This window comes from Balaenoptera musculus, chromosome 11 (assembly GCF_009873245.2).
Source record: "Balaenoptera musculus isolate JJ_BM4_2016_0621 chromosome 11, mBalMus1.pri.v3, whole genome shotgun sequence".
Lineage (NCBI taxonomy): Eukaryota > Metazoa > Chordata > Mammalia > Artiodactyla > Balaenopteridae > Balaenoptera > Balaenoptera musculus.
The window spans coordinates 44479156-44502125 of NC_045795.1; the positions used below are offsets into that span (position 1 = coordinate 44479156).

Consider the following 22970-nt stretch of genomic DNA (forward strand, 5'->3'; position numbering starts at 1 on the left):
GCTAGTGCTACTGATACACAAAAACTTCAGCTTCCCCAAATACTACTTCAGTATGAATATATCAGATTCAATTTTCATTAAAAGATAGGTATTCTTTCACACTGCAAGAAAAAAAACAAGTCAAGCTGCAGATTGGTTTTATATTTTTATATGTCTCTTCATAAAAAGCAATTACAATCTGAGGACATTCATGATAGTTTTGATGCCAGCCCAAGTTCACCTTATTTAAATCTATTCTTTCATGGGAAACATTAATTCTCACTGATAACTGGCAAAAGCCTCTTGATTTGTCAGACTAATTTGCTATCATTAGGTTCACTGTGAGATAGAAGATTTTCTTTTTGTGCCATCTTTTTCTTTATCAGCTTTTTGAAAATTCAGCAGACAACCAAGTTTTTCTCACGTTCCCAAAGACTGTCAGCATCTGGAAATCCTCCCCCTCCTGTTCACTCCACGTCAGCCCAGACTTTCTCTGTTCATTAGATGACTGCAGTGTGGGACAGATTTTCACCTGTCAGTTCATTTTGTTTTCAGAGAAACAGATACCCCAGTGATACAGTAACGAGAGCACTTTAGCAAGTTACCAGTAACTATTTCAAAGGTTTTAAAAAGGAGGGGAAAAATTAACAATATTTTACATTAAAGTAGTTCCCTTTAAGTTGGGATGTCAGGTCCTGAGGCCACTTCCCCATCCCAGGATCTCCAGAGGAGACCCCAGCCCTGGAGCCCTGGACACGGTGGAGCCCATCAGTGAGTTCTTCCCAAGCACTGCGCTGCCAGCGTCTGAGGCACCCAGACAGCACAGGACTGCGGCCACAATGGGGAGGGGCTCTTCTGATAGTGTTAGTTTTACTTTATTTTGAAGAAGTACATGAGTGCTGTCAACTCTGGGCAGATAAAAAGGAAACCATTTAGCCTGGTTTTATTTAATTATATCGCCTATGTAGCCTATTCTGTGCGCTATCAATTTGAGAGGCAGACTGAAAGAGGAAAAGGAATCCTGAGGACTCTGAGACACGGCAGCCACGCCACAGCCAAAAATGAGCCACGACATAGGAAAGCTATTACTGCACAAATGCACAACGTCCCGGGGTCTTAGTATTTCTTCAGCATCCACGGTTCATTAGAAATTAGTAGTTAAGTTATTTAAAAGAATTAAAGGCCTCAAGGTGAAAGAATATAATGTCAATTTTGAAGGTTTTTAGAATTGAGAAAGTATTTAACATATCACTTGTGGCTGATTTTCAGGCCTACTTAATTATTTAAAATGACTAATTATGGTTAGGTAAAATACAGAATTGCAAATTAAAAATTCAAATGTGTAACAAAGATCTCTCTTCAGTTCTTGTTTTAAAAAAAAAGGACAAAACTAAGTACATAAAATTATATTACAAATATCAGGGGAACTGCAACCATCATCAGATTTTTTTTAATATAGAAAAATAACAAACTTTCACCCACACACATTTAATTCATGTGAAATAGAACTACAACATTTTATATAACGTGGTTTTTCTGCTACTAAAGACTATTTGATGCAAAATATATTTTGTGCAAAAATTAAAGGGACTGTATTTCCAGAGAGTAGAAAAGGGAATCACTAGCGGGTACCCATTGTTAGGAACAGAGTTTTTCCCCAACACCTATCCCACTGCCAGCAATGGGAGTGGTGACAACTGGTGACATAAAAATAAACATATTACTTTGAAATAGATAATGCCAGATTATTTCAATATTATGAAAAGCAAATCTTCACTCCTGACCACTTAAAAGACATGCCCTACAAAATTCTATTATGTTTTCAACATTAATCTGGACAGGGGATGAGGGTGGTGCAGATGGAAGACTTAAAAAAAAAAGAACGAGAGAGAGAGAAAACATACAAAAGGAATATATAAAACATTATGCATTTAGTAGAAATAATGAAAAATGACTTTGTGACACATTTTCCAAGAAAAGTTATTTTTACATATATTTAAATCCTGTAAAAACCAGGTATTGCAAGGGGTTAAAAACAAGTCATTGATGAACGATAATCAGTTTTACCAGAGTTCATGCAATTAATTATCTGAGTTGGAAAGCTACTGTCCCAAGTCACAAAATGTATGCTCTGCCACATGATTACATGTTAAAATCACTTATTAAAAGAAATTATTTTGTATTTGGTGCTGACAGAGCTCTTGAGAAAGTGCTATACAAACTGAAGTTTACAGAAATTTTTAAATGATAATCTCAAAATACCATACAAAAATGTGTAAACAAAAAGATGCTTTAGAGTTGCAGGACATTATAAAATCCGTAATGTGGTTTAAGACAAAAGATCACCTCTTGTGTATTTAAAAAAATTGTTAGCATAATCCTAAAAGTTCAGAATCGTGTTGTCAACAGCAAAAGGCACTGGGTACAGGGCGGCCACGCTGCACAGGGTGGGGGTCCTGCAGCCGCCAGCTCGAGCCCACCACGCATGTGCAGGGACACGAAAAGATTCCGCACGCAACCAGTGCCACCTGGGAGGGGCTCTAGCACTAAGACACTCTTTCATCTACCCTGTCAGAGAGGAAAACTGCTTTTAAAAGAGATTATCAACAGTATAAATTCTGGTAAAGCACTGAAAATTAGGTATGGTATTTTTGGCACAAAAGCAATTTTTAAATCTGAGCTCATTTTGCAAAATATCTGTCTAGAATTTCTCATTTGAAAATAGAAACTTATAACATACACATAAATGTGTAAATGGTTTCATGAATGAATGAGTTAGAGTCTGTTTCCTTAAACACTGCACACACCTTCTGTTTACTCCAGAACCAGGGATCTGCGTGCGCACGTACCTCCACATTCCACATCTACAGATATTGCACAAGTAACATTGCCAAAGTACACACTAATGCAGTCTGGCAAGATTAGGGTTCGCCTTTCAATATTATTCTTTTCAGTATTCAGATTCAATACTACTTCCTAGAAAAGCCAGATGACCAATTTCAGAGAAAGAACGGTTGGCTACCTTTCCTTGACCCATAATATTAAAATCTGTACCAGTATATTTAGGCATTTCATTTACGTTTTCCAGCATTTCAAATTCAGCAAAACCTGTTTTTGATGTTTCTTATAGCATTCCTTCAAAAACAGGAGAAGCTTCGTCTAATGTAAAAAAATTAAAATAAGTCCAGAGGGCAGTAATTTTTCCACCAGAGATCTTGCTCCATTCTGAAAAGCACTGCAGAACAGTGCTATCTGTTTAAGTCTGTCAGCTTTCAGAGAGCCATTAGGTGCAAAGTCTGCGAAAAAACTGTGTAACATACCGTGACAGCTGGATGTATCTTACTGCACAATATAATTCATTTCTTCCTCCCTGAAGCATTTTAGGGTATGCTACAGCTGCTAAAAGGATTTCGGTTTTTCTTGGTCCTCTGTCTGTTGGGCCTGAGGTTGATGACATCTCCACCATTAAGGGTACTTGAATTCTGACCCAAGTGACTCCCAGCAGACGTGCTAAAGACACCTGGATAAGTTGAGGGAAAACACAGAGGTTAACACTAACGGGCCTCAGGGTCACCTACTGCAGACTGTGCACCCAGCTTCTTAGTAAATCAGCAACATATGCAAGTATTTACAATTTTAAGCTTTTGTTTTCATTTCATTTAATAGCCAATACACAGGGTTCAAAGTTCAAAGGGAACCAAAGGGGTCACAGTGAAGTCTCTCACTCACCCCAGCCCCTCGCCTAAGGCACACGTGTTTAGAGTTCCCACGCATCCCTGCAGTGATGTTGTACACACATGTAGGCTGAAGTGCACATATGGTCTTCCTTCCTCCCTTTGTGTGCTTCTCTACACACTCTTTTCACTAACAATCTATTTTTGAAATTTGGAATCTGTAAATATGATAATTTGAATAACTTCATTTACTAATTTTACATCATAGAACTTCCTCAACAGTACCTGCCTGTAGTTAACAACAGAATTTGTGATATGTCATGTTGATAAAGATACTGCGTATGTAAGAGCCAGTAGTGATGTCAGATGTTCCTATCCAGGCTAAAACAACAGCAAAATGGTCTGCAGATACTCAAAGTGGTGAGCAGACAAAAGGGATGAACTAAAGAAAAACTTTCAACTGTTAGAGTTTTCATTTTGAACAATGTTGGTTCTAAAATGTAATCTCCAGTTTATGGGCTATTTATCGTCCACGATACACAAGACTCTGGGCCAGAGACACTATGAGCGACACAAAGACTACTAAGACTGATTCCTGCCCCCAAGAAGCTTACAATCTGATGAGTGAGGTGAGGCACTACAAACAGGCAGTGATGCTACAGGACACTCTATGTTCAGTGTCACAAAAGAGACAAGATCCCACAGATGGTATAGGAAGGGTCAACCACATCTAATTCATAAGAAAGGACAAACTACATGGAGGGACTGGACCCCTGGCAATGCCCTGCACTCAGGTCTCTGTTCATTTAAGAGAAGTGAAGGCTGTGCTTCAGCCAGACAGATAGCCGAGAGCCTTCTCCATAGACCTTGAGGGATGCACAGTTCTCAACGGAAGGTGGGAAGGGGAGGCCATTCTTAATGGAAGAGCCAAAATGAGCAAAGGGATAAGTAAGACAGCCCTAGGCAGGCTCAAGAAACAGCGGGCCCTGTGGTGGAACCGTAAACAGGGTACATTACAAAAGTGGGGCATGAGGCCACACAGGAAGGATGGACCAAACTGTCTTTAAATGCTGGGATGAAGAGAGCCTGCATTGAATGTGTTCCACAACCGGAATCTATCAAAGGGCTTTAATCAGCAGACTGGAAGGAGACAGGGTGGGCCCAGGAGACCAGACCAGACAGCGGCTTATCACAACTGCCCTGTCGTTTCTCAGAGCATGTGAGGTGTCTGACAGTAGGAACATATGCAATAAAAAGGGCAAAGTAAGAAAAGTTAAAACAGGCCATGAAAATGCTGTGTGTGTGTGTGTGTGTGTTTGTGTGTGTAGTGAGGAGTGGGGTGCAGGCAGGAGGTCCTTAGGACAAAGGACCGGTGCCCATCCTCCCAGAAGCCATGGCCAAAAGTAAGACACGGACAGGTGCTTCCTGTTCTCCAGGAAATACTAAACTCTGCTGGCATCTCACGTTAAAAATCAGGATGGGTGCTCAGCAAGGTGGCAGGAAAGGGGAAAGGTGTGGAGATGGTGCAAGTGTCAGAGAAACAAGTGTTCAAAAAGGACAGACCTTTAGAAAATTCATCAGTTAAAAAATCTTTTAACTCAATATACCTTTTAATGAGAGCAGATACTACTAAATTTAATAATCACTCATCTCACGCTTTCCAGTCACATTTCTTAAAGAAATAAGCATACTGTATTTTAAAAAAAACCCAGTAAATATGATAATAATGAATGGAAAATAAATTTACCAGGTAAACATGGGGCTAAAACTTCCTGGGTACTTACCAATTTTGTTACTACTTGAATGCATTGATTCAGGATCCTCAGCTATTTGTTGTTTAAGCTTTTGAAGATATTTTTCAGCCAAATATTTAAAAACTGGAATGAAAACAGAACCAAAAACCTTGCCAGGTCAGTGTAATTATGCACGTAAAACCTGTTCTTTCACATCACTTACTATAATATTTATACTTACAAAACAAATTTAAAATTAGAAGTATACAATCTAGTTGAAAAAATTCAACTTCTAAAAATTATCTGAGTAATACCTAATTACAATGGTAATACTAATAAATATATAGCGGCATTTTATTAGTCAAGAAATAAAATATTACTTGTAGACTAATATTCAGCAACACTAAACTGACTCAGTCTTAAAAAGACTCTTTCTTTAGCTGTAAAGCACTATTCAGGGGACACTGGAGCAACAGCTGAGCTGCAATCTAGTAAAATGAGCAGCAATTCTGGAATGAGAAGAATAACCACCTCTTTCTCTAATCTCACTTTCTTAAACTAGGAAACACTATTAAACAAGTTAGGGTCACTGTAGCTACCCAGTGGGATGTCCACCGCTGTGGGGTTCTAACGCAGCAATTTCAGAAGGTACGCTTGAAAAACACACACACATACACGCACACACATAGCCAGTTGTATTTTTAAAGATAAAAAACAAAACAAAAGCCCACCGGAGTTTTGCTGTAGAGTAACAGCTGTTCAAAGACATTAGTAAATAATCAAGGACTCAAACTCAGAGCAGCATCAGCCTTTAAACTTTACTTAATGATACATGGCAAAGAGAAAATTCTATTCTCGTTACAAATACGATTTCTAAACAACAAAAAGAAAAGGCATAAGAAGAATAAACAAACTTCCTGCTGTTAACTGTTAAGAAGGCACTTTACCTTCCGTCACGTTCAGATCCTCCTTCACTGAAGTCCTGTAGAATCTCAGCTTCAACTTTTTTGCCAGTGCCTCAGCTTCCTCACTACACATCAATTTGAAAAAAATGCATGTAAAGGTACTTTCCGAGAGCTTGTTTTATTACATTTACTGCATACAGCCTGAGGACGGCGGTCAGCCCTTCCAGAACCGTTGAGAGCTACACTCAGTGCTTGAGCAGGGTTTTCAGTCGTCACTGCTCTTGGTGGGGTAAACACCAGCCATCTCACTGTAACTGCAAGACACTTTTCTGTAAAGTCACTTACTCTAGCCTTAAAATGACTAAATGTCACTTTTCTTTATATAATACTTTAATTTTCTCTCTTTGGTTATTAAAAACACTTGAATTTAATTACACTCTGAAAGTCTTATACTGCATTACCTATTTTACTCTTATTGGCTACAAAACTATTTTGCTGCCAAAGCCAAAGTTAGTATATTGATGTGTCTAGAACAGTGGACTCCTAATTTTAGTTTCATTATGACTCCCAATTCTCTAAAATATTTCCCAATGATTCTACCACACGCCTCCCCCCCCCCCAACTGTAATCAAGTTGGTCTCTGTCATCAATGACATACGTAAGTGATGGCGTGTGACTTTGAGACTCCTATAAGAGGCACTGAGGTTTCCGCCTTGCCCCCTCTGGGATCACGTGCCTGGGGAAGCGGCTGCCACACGCTGAGGACACTCACAGCCTGAAGGAGAGGCCACCTGCCCATGGCCAAGAGAGGGTGCCAGCCCGGAAGCAGACCCCCCCCAGCCCCAGTCAAAAGCCTTCCTGTGACCACAGGCCCCGGCAACATATTGACAGCAACCTCATGAAAACCCAGAACCAAGCCACCCAGCTAAGCCACTCCCAAATTCCTGACCCACAAAAACTGTGACATAATAAATGTCTGTTGTTTTAAACTACTAAGTTTTGGGCTAATCTGTTATACGGCAACAGACAACTAATACAAGAACTTATAAAAAAATAAGGTAAAAACCAAGTAAGTATTTTCAAAGCCAGCAAAACGTTAATAATGCAGTAAACAAATACTTATACAGAGAAATTATCTGGATGCCAAACCCTGTTCACAAATATGAGCATAATGGTTCTGGGTATATAAAACAATATGAATCTGAACTGCTTACCTATTTAAACTCATCAACATACTTATGCTAGATATTAAAACATCTAGGGATGTCTTCCTTTTTAAATTTACTCATTTATTTATTTTTGGCTGCGTTGGGTCTTTGTTGCTGCATGAGAGCTTTCTCTAGTTGAGGTGAGCGGGGGCTACTCTTCGTTGCGGTGCGCGGGCTTCTCATTGAGGTGGCTTCTCTTTGCTGCAGAGCATGGGCTCTAGACATGCGGGCTTCAGTAGTTGTGGCTCGTGGGCCCTAGAGCGCAGGCTCAGTAGTTGTGGCGCACGGGCTTAGCTGTTCCGCAGCATGTGGGATCTTCCCGGACCAGGGATTGAATGCATGTCCCCTGCACTGGCAGGTGGATTCTTAACCACTGTGCCATCAGGGAAGTTCCGGGATGTTTCTCTTAACATTCTTACTCTGTCTAGATTTGACTTCACATGAGGAGTTGGATTTGAGCTGCAAGGACCTGGAATTCTAAAAGGGCTTTCAAAATGTACTCCTTTAATTTTCTTTACTTCTGATTCAGTGTGAACGTTTTTTAACCCAAACCAATCACACAATAGCTCACAGAAATTTTTAAGTATAAGGCAGTCTTTTTAAAAACTTTCCTAAATTTTTTAAGTGTATGCAAAAACTAAAATAGGTTTTAGCTTTACAGAATTACAGCCACCCCCTCAACAGCAGCCACCTTACTTCTTTATACAAGAGTCATCAAGGAGATCGATCTTGTTTTGTACAAGTACAGTTGGTATATCTCCAACTTCAGCCACCACCTTCTCTCTCCAACTGGAAATCGCTTCAAAAGATTCCCTGTCTGTGGTGGAAAATACAAGCACACAAGCCTGGGCTCCTGTAAGTTCACAAAATAAAAATGTTATTTACATTAATGAAACAATCCTATGCAGGGTGAAGGAAACTTTTACGTATTCAAAACAATTTTTATGTAAATAAATGTTGAACTCATCTTTGTAGCACTTTTTTTTTTTAAGTTTATTTTATTTTTGGATGTGTTGAGTGTTCGTTGTTGCGCGGGCTTTTCCCTAGTTGCAGTGTGCAGGGGCTACTCTTCATTGTGGTGCACGGACTTCTCATTTCAGTGGCTTCTCTTGTTGCAGAGCATGGGCTCTAGGCTTAGTAGTTGTGGCACGCGGGCTCAGTAGCCGTGGCTGGCGGCCTCTAGAGCTCAGGCTCAGTAGTTGTGGCACAGGGGCTTAGTTGCTCCGTGGCATGTGGGATCTTCCCAGACCAGGACTCGAACCCGTGTCTCCTGCATTGGCAGGTGGATTCTTAACCACTGTGCCACCAGGGAAGCCCTATTTTTTAACATATAAACTCTATTTTCTAATTCAAAGAACCAATTTTTACCAAGAACAGTGGTTCTCAAATTTGTGCAAGTGCCAAAGTACCCTCAAAATTATACACATTCCTTGTGGAACACCACAAAATACTGATATATTTAATAACACTGTAAAAGCCAGAGAGAACAGTAAACTAGGCATGAATGACAGAGTTGCTGAGTTCTTCTCGTTAATATCTGTCACCTGCTTCTTAATTTCTTTTGGCACAGATTTAAGAAAAGTCTATGAGAAAAAAAATCATAATTTTCTCATTCTATTTACTTTTTAAAAAAAATCTATATTATTTTATTTTAGTAGCAGAATACCAGCAATGCTAAAGAATGTAATTTAGGAACCAGTGCCAAGAGTAAAATATTTATATATAGTAGAGAGGAAAAGAGTTTAATTTAGTTTTTCATTCTCTTTAACTGCATAATTCCCATACCATACTCACTGACAATATTTTAACTCTCAACTCTCACATTAGGTTGATAATATCTCATTTTAAAAATAAGCATCAACCTTCTGTAAGAGGGTTTTTACCAATGATTTGCTGTTGAATCAGGCAGCAGAGTGACAAAAACAGGTGAGAAGAGAAAATCATCCTGGAGTCAAGAGGGTTCCTCACTGCTACTCCTTCCTTACAGATACCCCAGGTGTAAGAGCTTCCTAGTAAGACTCAAGACACACATACCTGGGCTACCTAAGACACTCTAGGGCCAAAAACGGTTTGTTTATCACCTGAGGGAATATGGCAGAAACCCAAAGAACAATTACTGAAGGAAAAAACCAGCAGTTCACTATGACTGTAAAAGCAGAGGCTTCTCTCCTCTAGAGCAGGCTTTGGACCAAAGAATAAATTAATTATGCAAAACTGAGGGGTGGGGGACAGGCAGATTGACAGACACAGCCTGAGACTTGCTCAGAATTGAAGGAGAAGTAAAACTGAAGAGATCACACTAGCATATTGGACAACAAATTTATATTTACTTGAACTCTAACATTTACTTAAACTACAAATAAAACATTACTTAATCATACTTTAAGAAACTGTTTTTTGGGGACCTCCCTGGCGGTCCAGTGGTTAAGACTCCGCCTTCCAATGCAGGGGGTGTGGATTCGATCCCTGGTCGGGGAGCTAAGTAATCCCACATACCTCGGGGCCAAAAAACCAAAAACATAAAACAGAAGCACTATTGTAACAAATTCAATAAAGGCTTTAAAACATGGTCCACATCAAAACAAACAAAAATCTTAAAAAAAAAAAAAAACTTTTTTGTTATAAAATTGTTAGCTTTAAACCTAGAATTTTATATCAGTCAAGTGTCATTTAAATTTGAGGGTCCAATAAGGTATTTCCAAGTATACAAGGTCTCAGACACACAAAAAAAACACTTATTAGAGAAGACGTTAAAAAAAACAAAACAAAAACAACTAACAAACAACAAAAAAAACTAAGCAGATGGTGCCAGACATATGGGCAGTAAGAATGATTAACTAAGAGAAGTACAATTTTGTTTGAAAAATCAAGGATCAAAGGATAAAAGAAAAAGTCTGTCCACAAAACCCAAAATTATTTAGTGGGGGACTGGGTGGAGAGACCACACTGGGTGGGATGGGCCGTAGTGCCCTCTGAGGAGGAGGAGGAGGGACCTGGATTCAGTTAAGCCACCAGGGAGGTGAGCATGGTGCCCCCTCCCCAGAGGTGCCCTGTGTGTTCCCTGCCCCGACCCTCCAGCACGGGCTGCAGGGGGCGCTCTGCTCTTCTGCCAGGGGTGGTCTAGCACACCCCCTAAGGGGACTGGATGCCTGGGGAGGGGTGAGGGGGGATAAAAACCTCAGCTTCCCTGGGGTGGGGTCACCCTGAGGCGCGTCTCCCCACCGGCAGTAGTAACTGGCTCATTACTGCACTCTTTATGCACGGTTCTCCCTTCTTTCCCTGGCCTCTCACTTCTACATCCCACACCCACCCAGCTGCGTGTGTGTGCGTGTGGGGGAGGTGTAAAATGACCCTAAAAAAATAATAAAATAAATTAAAATGACCCCACACTGCTCTCCCTTCTTTTTCTTCCTTGGACCTCTAGCTCTGTGTTAGTACCAGCCATCTTTGGGAAAGTTGTTTTAATTTCTCTGTTGTTAATATTGAAAGGCAGCTAGTGTTTTCTACCCATATATTTTACAAAGACCTTTATTTTCCTACTATTCAATCTTCCTTCAATACTACCTACCCTAAAAATTGCACCATTGGAAAAGTTTCTTCATTATCATAGATAACAGTAAGTCACCCATAAATGGATCACTTCTAACAGTTAATAAACTACCTCACTTGTCCATGCATCAGAAATACAGAGCTCTGAATAAATTTTTGGTGTCAATGATAAGATCACCAATAGCAAGTATTTATTCCTCCTTAATAAGATCATTCCCAAAAAGTCACTATATTTTAATGCAATTCAGAAAATACTCTCTAAGACACATAATGTGCAGAGAGTAATTCTATCCTCAAATCACTGACAGATCCTACAAGATCGTCTGTAGGCTGGTCCTGAGTGTGGCTGACAGCAGCATCAGTGTCACCTGGGAGGCTGTAGAAATGCAGACTCTCAGAGCCACCCACAGATCTACAGAATTCAGTTTGCATTTTAATGAGCTCCCCAGGGGATTCCTGTGCACAGCCAAGTTTAAGAAACACTGCTCTAGCGTACACTGGCAAAGGCTTTAAAAATACTATTATAGATACTACTCAGGATTTAAAATGCTGTTCCTTATTCTTTTTGACATTCTATACAGTCTAAAGCACATAAATTATTCAATGAACCAATCTGTCACAGATTCCATGCTCACATAATTTCAAAACAAACCACAGACTTGCATAGTCTAATTCTGTTGTTCCTTAATTCTTGCATTTATAATTATAACTTATAACTAGCTTCTTGTCCAGAGCTATTTCATTTCCAACAATTTATATTCATTTATATTTGTGAAAAAAAATTATTTTTTAAGAAAATAAGGGTTTCCTTCTACTTATGTGCATGATCTCAAATAATAGGTCTCAAGTCTATAACCTAATTTACATATACTTAGAAGCATTTTTTTTCTGAGAACCAAGTCACAGTAAAAAACTGTAATAAAAATCTACTTCATGTTGTATGTAACTTTCTGTACTAAGTACGGTTTCTGCTGCCTAGGATGGACTTTCTTAAGGGTTTAACAGGAGTCATCTGGGCTCCCAAAGGCTTCCTAATATGATCTGTGCTCTGTTCTAACCTACTAATAAGGAGATCATGTTTCCACATGTCTCACTGTACAATGAAGCCAGCATTCTAAGAACATAATGATGCCTTGGAGCAATGGTCTTGCTATAATAGGTCTTTTAAATGAATTACAATAAATTTTTTCTTTTTTAAATATATTTTTTATGCATCTTGAATAACACATTTTTAGGACATAAGTCAGTAGGTCATAATTTTATAAGGCATAGTGTTTCTATCACTAAATCTCTATCTCAACTCATTCTGCCCACCTTACCTTTTCTTCCTACTCTTTATTTAATTATATTGTCATCTGAATCTATACTACTAGCAGATATTACCTGGTGCCTAGCCGCCATCCAGTGCCCCGTCCCCAAGAACACCTCTCCCCCTCTGTACGGTAGCCTATGGTTTAGGCAGCTAAACTTCCCTCTGCCTTGGGGGAGCCCCAAGTGCGCCAAGCCCATTAGGGCAATCACCTTCCTCTGACTACTCACTGTAATCTGGTCAAAGGTGGTCTAATCAGATAAAAGCTCTGGACTTCTGGTCCACTGTTGTGGGAAGTAACCCTCGGTCCCCAAGAATGTGAACAAAAAGCACTGCCGATGGTAGCAAACTTGCAGACAAGAGGAAAATCGGCATGAGGACGAACCCCACACGGGGAGGCAGGCAGCCAGGAGAATCAGCAAGGTTAGAGTCCCAACAAACCACAAATGAAAGCTACTCCCAGTAACAAGTCAACAGACGCTAAATAAGTCGGTTTGAAATTGCTTTTCTGCTGTCAGCAACCAAAAGCACTCTGATAGAACCTCAAAAAAAAAAAGCATATTAAGTCCAATATGCCATTTCTCAAATTCATGTAACATTGCCACTGTTTGTTCCTTAATTCAAATAGGGATGTGAGGGGAAAAGCTGAAGCTGAAGACCTAAGTATCCACCCTCTTTGCCATTTTAACATAGTTGGCTAAAAAACGTTACATTTTAAGAAAAACTTTTAACAGATCTATTTATACACTTAAGATTGCTTTAAGTTAAAATGTTAAACACAGGGAACTCAATGCTGTTTAAAGCCTTTTAGTCCAAATGAAACAAAGTGAAAAGAAATTTGAACATCACCCATATAAATTAAGATGTAAATACTAACAATTATGGGCTCTCTTTTTAGTTTCTGGCAAAGAATGTTTTTTGTAAACATATGAAAGAGAAACGGTATGATTCATGGACATCTAACAAGTTAAAACAAGAAGTCTGCAACAAACTGGATGAGTCAAGTTAAAAAAATTAGAAGACAATAATGTTGAACAAAGTCTTATGGCAGTGGGTATTAAAATAGGTTTAGCTACCTGGTTTTTTTCTTTAAATTAGGGACCCAAATGAGCTACTTAACTGTACAGTTCCAACGTTTTCTCCTTTTTATTCATATACGAATCAAATCATTTTGACATTTGACCAGTTTTGTCTTTTTTTAAGTTAAACTTTATTTTGAGATAATTGTAGACTCACACAGTTTTGTCCTTTTAAGTTAGAGAGACATAATGATAATATTTTCTCCAAAAAGAACCATATTAGTTAAAAAGTAATACTGCCACATCACATTGTCAAAAGCTTAAAAAGAAATAACCCAACCTATTTTTTTCCACACAAAAAGAACATATATTTTATGCTGAGAATTTAGAGAAGAAAGCTAGGTAGGTAAAAAGAGGCATTTCCCCCAGTTTATTTAAGTCTTAGATCCTATCATTGTAGCTCTTCCCTTTCACATGTATGTCATACTTCCCTGAACTCGTATAGCCTAGAGAAGGCTTTACCCACATTAAATATCATAACAAAATGCCATCTTGTCTGCCAGGGCTTTACTTTTTCTTATGTTAGTTTCCACTCAGACTATGTAGTCATTTCCCTGTAGTCAGAGGTAACTTTTCACAACTTCTGACTTATTAGGTCTGGGAATGCCTATATGAGTCATGTAATTCTAAGGCAGAGATAAACAGTCTATAGCACAGAGTATTATTTACCACCCAACAAGATCTTTAGAAGAATAATAGCCTGGGGTTTTAAAAAATACTTTGGAATTAATTTAAATATTCTTAAAGAGAAATCCTTCTATGGGAAACAAGAAAAGCAAAGTTCTTTGTTCAGCTAAAAGAACATGTCAAAACAAACTAAAGACACCCATGATTTACCTCGATAGTAGGCCTTTGTTATTGCATCAAACTCCTCTTGACCTGCTGTATCCCATAACATGAGCCTGACGTCTTCATCATTAACTCTGAAACAAGAGATGAATGTATTTCATATGCAAAGGAAATGTCTGTATTTTATTTTTCAAATCTGGAGGTATTAAAATTACATTGTTGGGCTTCCCTGGTGGTGCAGTGATTAAGAATCCACTTGCCTATGCAGGGGACACGGGTTCGAGTCCTGATCCGGGAAGATCCCACATGCCGCAGAACAACTAAGCCCGTGTGCCACAACTACTGAGACTGCGCTCTAGAGCCTGTGAGCCACAACTACTGAGCCCATGTGCCACAACTACTGAAGCCCGTGCACCTAGAGTCCGTGCTCCGCAACAGGAGAAGTGACCGCAATGAGAAGCCCGCGCACCGCAACAAAGAGTAGCCCCTGCTCGCCACAACTAGAGAAAACCCGTGTACAGCAACAAAGAACCAACGCAGCTAAAAATAAACAAACAAATAAATAAATAAATAAATTTATTTATTTATTTTTAAAAAACAACTACATTTCTGGTTTCACTCTGAAAAAGTCTGAGTGCTTTTAAATGCTGATACCATTACCAACAGTGCGAGTAAAGGGTGAAAGACACTCCCCTAAAGCTGTAATTTTACACGATTTGGATTCATCTGTCATGTTTTTTCCTTCAACCACAGTCACAGATAGTGGTGGCTCTAAGACTAGCATCCGAGGGGTCCACGCCTGAGGATTCAACCAACTGAAGATAGAAAATATTTGGGAAAAAAATTCTAGAAAGTTCCAAAAAGCAGAACTTGAATTTACTGTGTGCCTGGCAACTATTTACACAGTATTTACATTATATTAGATAGTATAAGTAATCTGGAGATGACTGAAAGTCTATGGGAGCACGTGTGTAGGTTAAATGCAAATACTATGCCATTTTATACAAGGGACTGAGTGCCTGTGGGATCCTGGACACCCAGGGTCAGCTGTCCTGGGAAAGGGTTCCCTTAGGTCAGTGCTTGCCCTCCTCCTGCTACCTTATTCTAATGGGGGTAGAATAGTAAGAAAGTAAAGAAGCAGCTTACCACTTGGTTGTCCTTTAACCCCCAAATTAACTCTGTTCTGTCACACCTGTTGCCTTATTCGCAGCCAGTGGTTCTGTTCTACAGAGTCACTGCCAACAATGAATTAGCAAATCCTGAACCATTCCTCTGAGGGAAAATAGCAGGTGGGCGAGGTGCTTGTGAGCCCCTGGTTACAATTTCATCAACTGATCAATATATAACCTGGTTTTTTGCATTGTTCTGTTTAAACACACCTTATTTAATATACACTGTTGATTCACTAACATTGAACCCATGGCCAACAGTACTATAACTGGTGCCTGAACGAAGCTTATCTAATACATGTGTTTTCTCCATAAGGCACGTCACGGCTCACCAGAGGGCACTTCAGCTCTAGGCTTGGGGCCATTTTAAACAGCGAAACTACCAACAAAAAGCACAAAAATGTGGCACAAAAACAGAACATGAAAAGGCCACTCATGTACGGTATGAGAGATGAAACAAAAACGCAGAGGGTCGCCTTGTTCAACCTCAGCCGGACGTGTCTGTATAAATGACTCAAATTTTTTGCTGCTCTGTGCATGTCCACAAATGACCACCAGAGTACTGGGAGTACTGAGTCTGGGGTTACAAATAAATTTTAGCAAGCAGTGAATTTGCAAATATGAAATCCACAAATAATGAGAAGTAACTGCACACTTAAACTATAAATATGGAATCTATGAATAATAAGGGTCAACTGTATACTTAAAATATTAATTTGGTCCAGATAGCAAGTGCAAAAAATAAACATCATCAAGATTTAAAATGAATCCCCTTAAAATATCTAAGAAAGGAAGCAAATAGAGAAGTATTTTTAAAAAGAGGGTAACAGAATACAGGTTATAAATTCAACAATCTTTAAAACAATGAACACAATTATCTTTGATGCTAGTGTCTGGGATAGTTAAATCAGACTTGTTTAATGTTTCTTATTTCTTTGTGATACATTTGAGCTTGTCTCCTACAATTTAAAACATCCTTAAAAGTTCTCAGGACTAATGACAAAAAGTGTTACTTTGAAGTGTTTTAGAATTCAATTGGATTTCCTTTTCCCAGGAGTATTTAATCCTCTCAAATCTTTCTCTTATTTCTTTAAAGTAAAAACAAATTATTAATTCTCTAACTTCTATATGCCCAGTTTTAAAAAGAGAAGAGACATTTTACACAAACAGATCCCATAATATAAGAGATGAAAATTATTCTGCGAGACAGGTAACTTTCCTTCCACATACAATAGTGGACAGAAATCTCAGTAGAATCAAGCGTCAGTTTGTGTTTAAGAAGTACCCAGGGTGCCACCAATAAATATAAAACAGATGTAAGATAGAAAAAGAGAGAAGGGAGAAGTGTAGGAAAAAAAGAATAAAAAATGAGACAGGAAGGGAAGAGATGGGGGAGGGGGGAAAAAAGAAGGCAAAGACACACAAAGGAGTGAATAACTGAAAACCCGCTGCCACTAGACGCCTAGCCTTGGATTGTATTGTACTCAGTTACTATTATTCTGAGCAAACTCTTGGACACAGGTCACAAATCAAAACTGAGAGGATAAAAGGGCCAAGTACATACTGTATCTGTCGCTCCAAAAAATCAACTCCGATGGTTTTCTTGTAGTCTTTTGTAAAAATGCCTTTGCAATACCGCTGAATCATACTTGATTTTCCAACTGCGCCATTCCCTACAACCACCATCTTTATGGCCACTTCCATATCTTCCTCCAACATTTTTGGAGTTGAAAAGGTTTCTGTGCCAAATTTAATTCCAGGTGATCCGATCTTCTCTCTCAAATCTGTGGTTTAAAATGAAATTATTTTTTCATGACATAAAAACTATATAAAATAAAATAAGCTATAATTGTTTTATCAAGAAATAATCATAATGAATTGCAAGAATTTTTTTCCGTGATGAAGGCCCTCTCCCCACCCTGTTCAGATAATGTAAATTCTTTGAAAAGAGAGGCAATAATACCATTCACTTTTGCATCCTTAACAACAGCAGAATGTATGACTTCCAGGTACCAATAAATGCCTAGATTACATAGTTCCGCCTTTCACTGAGGCTAGAGTATGGGCGTTAAGAGTCGAGACCTGACTTACTAGTTGCTATTTACTACTGGTTCTGTGCTCTTAGTGAAGTTATTGCTTAACCTCTTGAAGCTTCAGTTTCCTGAGGATATTTACCTCACAGGATTGTTGATCAGTGATAGATACAAAGCACTTAGCACAGTGAAAGTTAAGCGTTCAAAAAAATGGTAGTTTCCTATACCATAATAAATCCTCCATGGATAGTTACCACCAAATGGGCAACAAATACAAAATCTAAGGAAACTGCTCTTCATCCTCACAGGTAATAATTAATGTCCCTAGAACAGCACCCTAAGGAAGGGTTTTGTATAATGCAACCACGTGATAGCATCGGGCTCTTAGTTACAGTGCTTTAGTGTTTAGATTACAATGGATCCTCTACACATCATCTTATACCATGCATTGTTTTCATTAGTTTCAGACTAGTTACAGTTACTCATATAATGAAAGTAACAGAATGTGTACTGTCTGCATTTTAGACTGAAAAGAACAGAAAGCCAACTTCATATTTCTTCTTAAAATTACTAGTTAAGTTCCTGCCTACTTAGCTATTATATTCCAGCTACCTTAACCAAAAATCCATTTATACAACCACTACACAAAACATGTCTGAAATGTGAAGAACATTCCTTTCTTTGCCCCTAATGGAGTCTCAGTAATTGTCCCTAATGCTTCACAAACTTGCACGATTATAAGAAGCATCTAGGAGCACTTGTTAAAGTACAGGTTTTAGGTCTCCACTTCAGACATAATTAAATGATTAAAACAACAAAAAGTATTGGAACAAGAGAAAGAAGATGACAGAAGCAAAAATATGGGTAAATATAGCAGACTTCTCTTAAATGTTCTACGTTACATTTGACAGTTGAAAGAAAAATTATAATACTGTTCAATACGGTTTTCAATATATGTAGAAAAAACATTTAAGACAAGTAATTATATGTGGAAGAGGGGACTTCCCTGGTGGTCTAGTGGTTAAGACTCTGTGCTCCCAATGCAGGGGGCCCGGGTTCTATCCCTGGTCAGGGAACTAGATCCTGCATGCCACGAGCCCGCATGCTGCAACTAAAAAAAGATCCTGCATGCTGCAACAAAGATCCCACATGCTGCAACTAAGACCTGGCACAGCCAAAAAAAAAAAAAAAAATTATACATGGAAGAGGACAAAAGGGAGGTAAGGTTTCTTTACTTCACTTGAACTGGTAAAATGTTGACACCAACAGACTGTGATAATTACCTATGCAGCTAAACAAGTTACACAAAGAGATACTCAAAAACACTATAAAACACAATAAAACAAAACGAAATTCTAAAAACAGAAAACTATCAGAATCCAATCAACATTTATAGAGCTGTCCATGCAACAACAGCAGAATATACTTCAAGCACCCACTGAACATATACCAAGATAGAACATATTCTAGGCCATCAAACAACCCTCAACAAAAGCAAAATAAAGGGACCACAATGAAATCAAACTAGAAATCAGTAATGGAAAGATAACAGGAAAATCTCCAAACATTTGGAAATTAAAAACACAGATTTCTCAACAACCCATGGGCCAAAGAAGACGCTCAAGAGAAATTTTAAAAATAAGTGAATTGAATTAAAATGAAAATATAATATGTCAAAATTTATGGGACACAGCTAACATACTGCTGAGAGGGAAAATTTACGGCACTAAATGCTTACCTTAGAAAAGAAGAAAAGTCTCAAATCAATAATCTAAGCCCCCACCTCAAAAAACTAGAAAAAGAATCGCAAAATAAACCCAAAGCAAGCAAAAGGATGGGAATAATAAAGAGCAGAAATCAATGAAATTGATATAACCATTAGGAAAATTGAATTTATAACTTTAAAAACTCAAAAAGAACTCTCCAGGCTCAGGTGATTTCACTGGAGAATTCTAACAAACTTTTCAAGAATGATACATACTCTCCCCCAGAATACAGAAGAGGAGAAAACACTCCCTAACTTATTTTATAAAGCCAGCATTATCTTGATACCAGCACCACACCAAGACAATACAAAAAAGAAAACTAGACAAATAACCCCTCATGAACACAAATGCAAAAATCCTCAACAAAATATTAGTAAATCGCATCCAGCAATATATAAAAAGAATAACCGGGACCAAATGGGCTTTATTTGGGAATGCAAGGCTGGTTCAATACTCAAAAATCAATCAGTGTAATCCACCATATTAACAGGGTAAAGAAGAAAAACCACATCAACATCCATTTGTGAAAAAAACTCTCAGCAAACTAGAAACAGAAGAGGACTTCTTCAACCTGATAAAGGGCATCTATTAAAAAAAAAAAATCTACAGCTAACATCACACTTAATTCTGAAAGACAGATTGAATTCCCCCTTAGACTGAGAACAAGGTAAGGATGTCCACTCTCATTACTCCTGTTTATCATTAGGCCTAGCCAGAGAAACGGGCAACTAAAATACATAAAACGCTTATAGATTAGGGAAAAAACTATCTCTATTCACAGATGACATGATTGTCTATCTAGAAAACTCCAAGGACTCAAACAAACAATCCTGCAACTAATAAGTGAGTTTAGCAAGGACACAGGATACAAGAGCAACACACAACACTCAACTGTATTTCTAATATCCTAACAATGTACAATTTGAAGCCAAAAATTTTTTAAATGATATTTACAATAGTTTCCTCCCAAAATGAAATACTTTGGCATAAATCTAACAAAACATGTACAGGATCTGTATACTGAAAACTACAAAACACTAATGAAACAAAGAAATAAATGGAAAGATATATCATGTTCATAGATTGAAAGATTCAACAAAGTAAAAATAGCAATTCTCCCCAAATTGATCTACGGTTTGATATAATTCCAAAGTACCAGCAGAATATTTCGTAGTTAGAGACAAGCTGATTCTAAACTTCTTATGGAAAGGCAAATGAACTAGCATAGCTAAAACAATTTTGAAAAAGAATAAAGTTGGAGAAGATCATGCTACCCAATTTTAAGACACTATAAAACTACATCCATCAAGAAAGTTTGATACTGGCAAAGAGAAAGATACAGAAATCAATGGAACACAACAGAGGGCCAAAACAGAGCCACACAAATACAGCCAATTGATTTTTGACAAAGGTGCAAAACTATTAAATGGAGAAAAGACAGTCTTTTCAACAAATGGTGATGGAACAACTGGACATTCATATGCAAAAAAGTAAACCTTCCCCTAAATCTTACACCTTATATAAATAATTTTAAATAGATTATAGATCTAAATATAAAACTATAATATCTAGAAGATGAAAATCTTCTTGACCTGGGATTAGGCAAAGTTCTTAGACATGCTACCAAAAGATGTACAAAAGGAAATATGGATAAATTAGATTTCATCAAAATTAAAAACATTAGCTCTGTGAAAGACACTGTTAAAACAATGAAAAGAAGCTATAGACTGCAAGAAACTTTTGCAAAACACATATCTAACAACTTGTATCCAGAACATATAGAGAACCCTCAAAACTCAACATAACAAAGAAACTACTGAATTTAAAAATAGGCAAAAGTCTTGGCCAGATACTCACCCAAGATTATATATGCCAATTAAGTACATGAAAAGATATTCAACATCTTTAGCCATTAGTTAAAGACACATTAAGACCACGAGATACCACTACATGCCTATTAGAATGGCTAAATTAAAAAATCCGACAATACAAAGTGCTAAGAGAGGAGGTGGAGCAACTGCAACTCTCACATGTTGCTGGTGAGAATGCAAAATGATAGACCCACTCTGGAAATCAGTGTGACGGTGTCTTACAAAGTTAAACATACTTTATATGATCATGTAATCCCAATCTTAGCAGTACCCTAGAGAAATGAAAACCTATGTTCACACAAAAACCTGTATAGCAATGTTTATAGTAGCTATAGTCATAATCACCAAAAACTGGAAGCGATCCAAATGTCCTTCACTGGGAGCACATCCATCTAATAGAATACTACTCAGCAATAAAAAAGAATAAACTGTTGATACATCCGACAACTCGAAGGAATCTCAAAGGCATTATGCTGAGTGAAAGAAGGCTACATGTTGCATGATCCCATTTCTATGACATTCTGGAAAAGATCAGTAATTGCTAGGGGTTGGGGTAAGGGAGAGGATAGCATGAATGTTTTGGAGGTGACAGAACTGTTCTAAATTCTAACTGTTATGGTGGTTACATATATCTAAAATTCACAGAACTGCACACCCCCCAACAAAGTCAATTTTACCATATAATAATTTTTAAAATAATAAAATGTAAAGAAAAGTAAGTGGAATCAGATTTTAACACAGGCAGTCTGACTCCTGTGATTATCAGCCACTACTCTACAGCCTTAAACAATACCAAAACAATTAAATTCTTAGAAAGTAAGCATAATTCTGAGTACAATACTTTAAAAGCTTGACGGTAACACTTTACATGTGTTCTTTTTCCAAGTTTAATGTTAAAGATTTTGCCAACCAACAGCCGTCCAATACATTAGAAAAGTAAAGGATGAGTTAACTCACTGATCAAAAGCGTGGCTTTTTTCATCACAGCCTGTACTTCAGCACAGGTATGATTATAAAAACACTGAAAAACTTCTCAAGTTCAATGAAGTTACCTAGAAGATGTAAGGAGTTACATAAAACCTGGAGAAGTAGACAGCCCTTTTCTGACTGTACTGCCACTGGGATCCCCGAGTGAAGTGACTCTGCGGTAGCCAGTGTCAAGGAAACCGCGGTAGTCAGGCTCATTCATATTCGAGCGGAACCCGAGCAACACCGGGGCTGGGTGGGGCCGCAGGCAGAGAAGGGGCCCGCCGCCTAGGACGGGGTCTGGAAGCCAGGGTGGGGCTTGGGCCCTTTCCCCGCCAGCCCCAACCCACACCTAATGCCCCGTCCCCACCGCCCCGCTGCATCTCCCCGCCCGAGGGCCACCCCAGGGAGGCGGGGGTGCGGGGAGGGGAGGGGGCGCCGGGGGTTGCGCCCACCGCCTGCCGCGGGGACCCGGGCCCCGCACTCGAAGTGCGCGCGCGGCGGCCGGGCCGGGGAGGGGCGCCCGGCCTGGATGCCCCCGCCGAGACCCTGTCCGGCCCCCGGTGGGCACATCCCGGGCCGCGGGGACGGGCGGGTCCTCCGCAGCCAGACCCGGTCGAGGGCGATGAGTGCGGCCAGCCGCCCCGGGCGCGAGCCGCTACTCACCGTCCCCGCGCCGCCCGCCGCCCGCCGCCCGGCGCGACCGCTCGTCCTGGTCGCGGTGTAACCGCTGTCTCCGCCGCCCGGTGCGCCAGCCCCCCGGCAGGGCCTCCGGCCGGCTCGCGCCCTCTTTTGCTCTTTTAAGAATGACTGTGATTTTTTTTCAGGAACTTTATTGGCAGAAGGAATCGGAACCAGCAGATCGCAGCGGCCCCGCCGCGGAGGGTAGGGCGCGGGAGACTCGCCTCCCCTCAGCTGCGGACGCCGGGCACTCTGAGCA

At 39.2% G+C, this 22970-nt stretch overlaps 1 protein-coding gene across 3 annotated transcripts; it reads right to left on the reverse strand.

Annotated features, from left to right (window-relative positions):
* Positions 1–157: 157 nt before the first annotated feature.
* On the reverse strand, positions 158–22942 carry RAB23 (RAB23, member RAS oncogene family). 3 transcript variants are annotated; one of them, XM_036870492.1, is made up of 8 exons: positions 22697–22942; positions 22022–22116; positions 16959–17178; positions 14274–14359; positions 8196–8352; positions 6334–6416; positions 5438–5530; positions 158–3499 (listed from the first exon to the last, which is right to left on the reverse strand). In XM_036870492.1, the coding sequence occupies exons 2-8, from the start codon at positions 22044–22046 to the stop codon at positions 3360–3362; spliced, it is 804 nt and encodes a 267-aa protein (XP_036726387.1). In that variant the 5' UTR covers positions 22047–22116; positions 22697–22942; the 3' UTR covers positions 158–3359. The 3 variants fall into 3 exon arrangements, with proteins under 3 accessions (XP_036726387.1, XP_036726388.1, XP_036726389.1); XM_036870493.1 differs by lacking the exon at positions 22022–22116; XM_036870494.1 differs by lacking the exons at positions 22022–22116; positions 22697–22942 and adding an exon at positions 22117–22195.
* Positions 22943–22970: the final 28 nt, after the last annotated feature.

What these genes read in the sequence shown, in the direction of transcription:
- RAB23 (XM_036870492.1), bottom strand. Translation starts at nt 22,046, where the DNA reads ATGAAAAAAGCCACGCTTTTGATCA. An exon ending in GGATCTGAACGTGACGGAAG is followed by an intron (nt 5,531 to 6,333) that starts GTAAAGTGCCTT and finishes TTTTCATTCCAG; the next exon opens with TTTTTAAATATTTGGCTGAA. An exon ending in TTCAAGTAGTAACAAAATTG is followed by an intron (nt 3,500 to 5,437) that starts GTAAGTACCCAG and finishes CAACTTATCCAG; the next exon opens with GTGTCTTTAGCACGTCTGCT.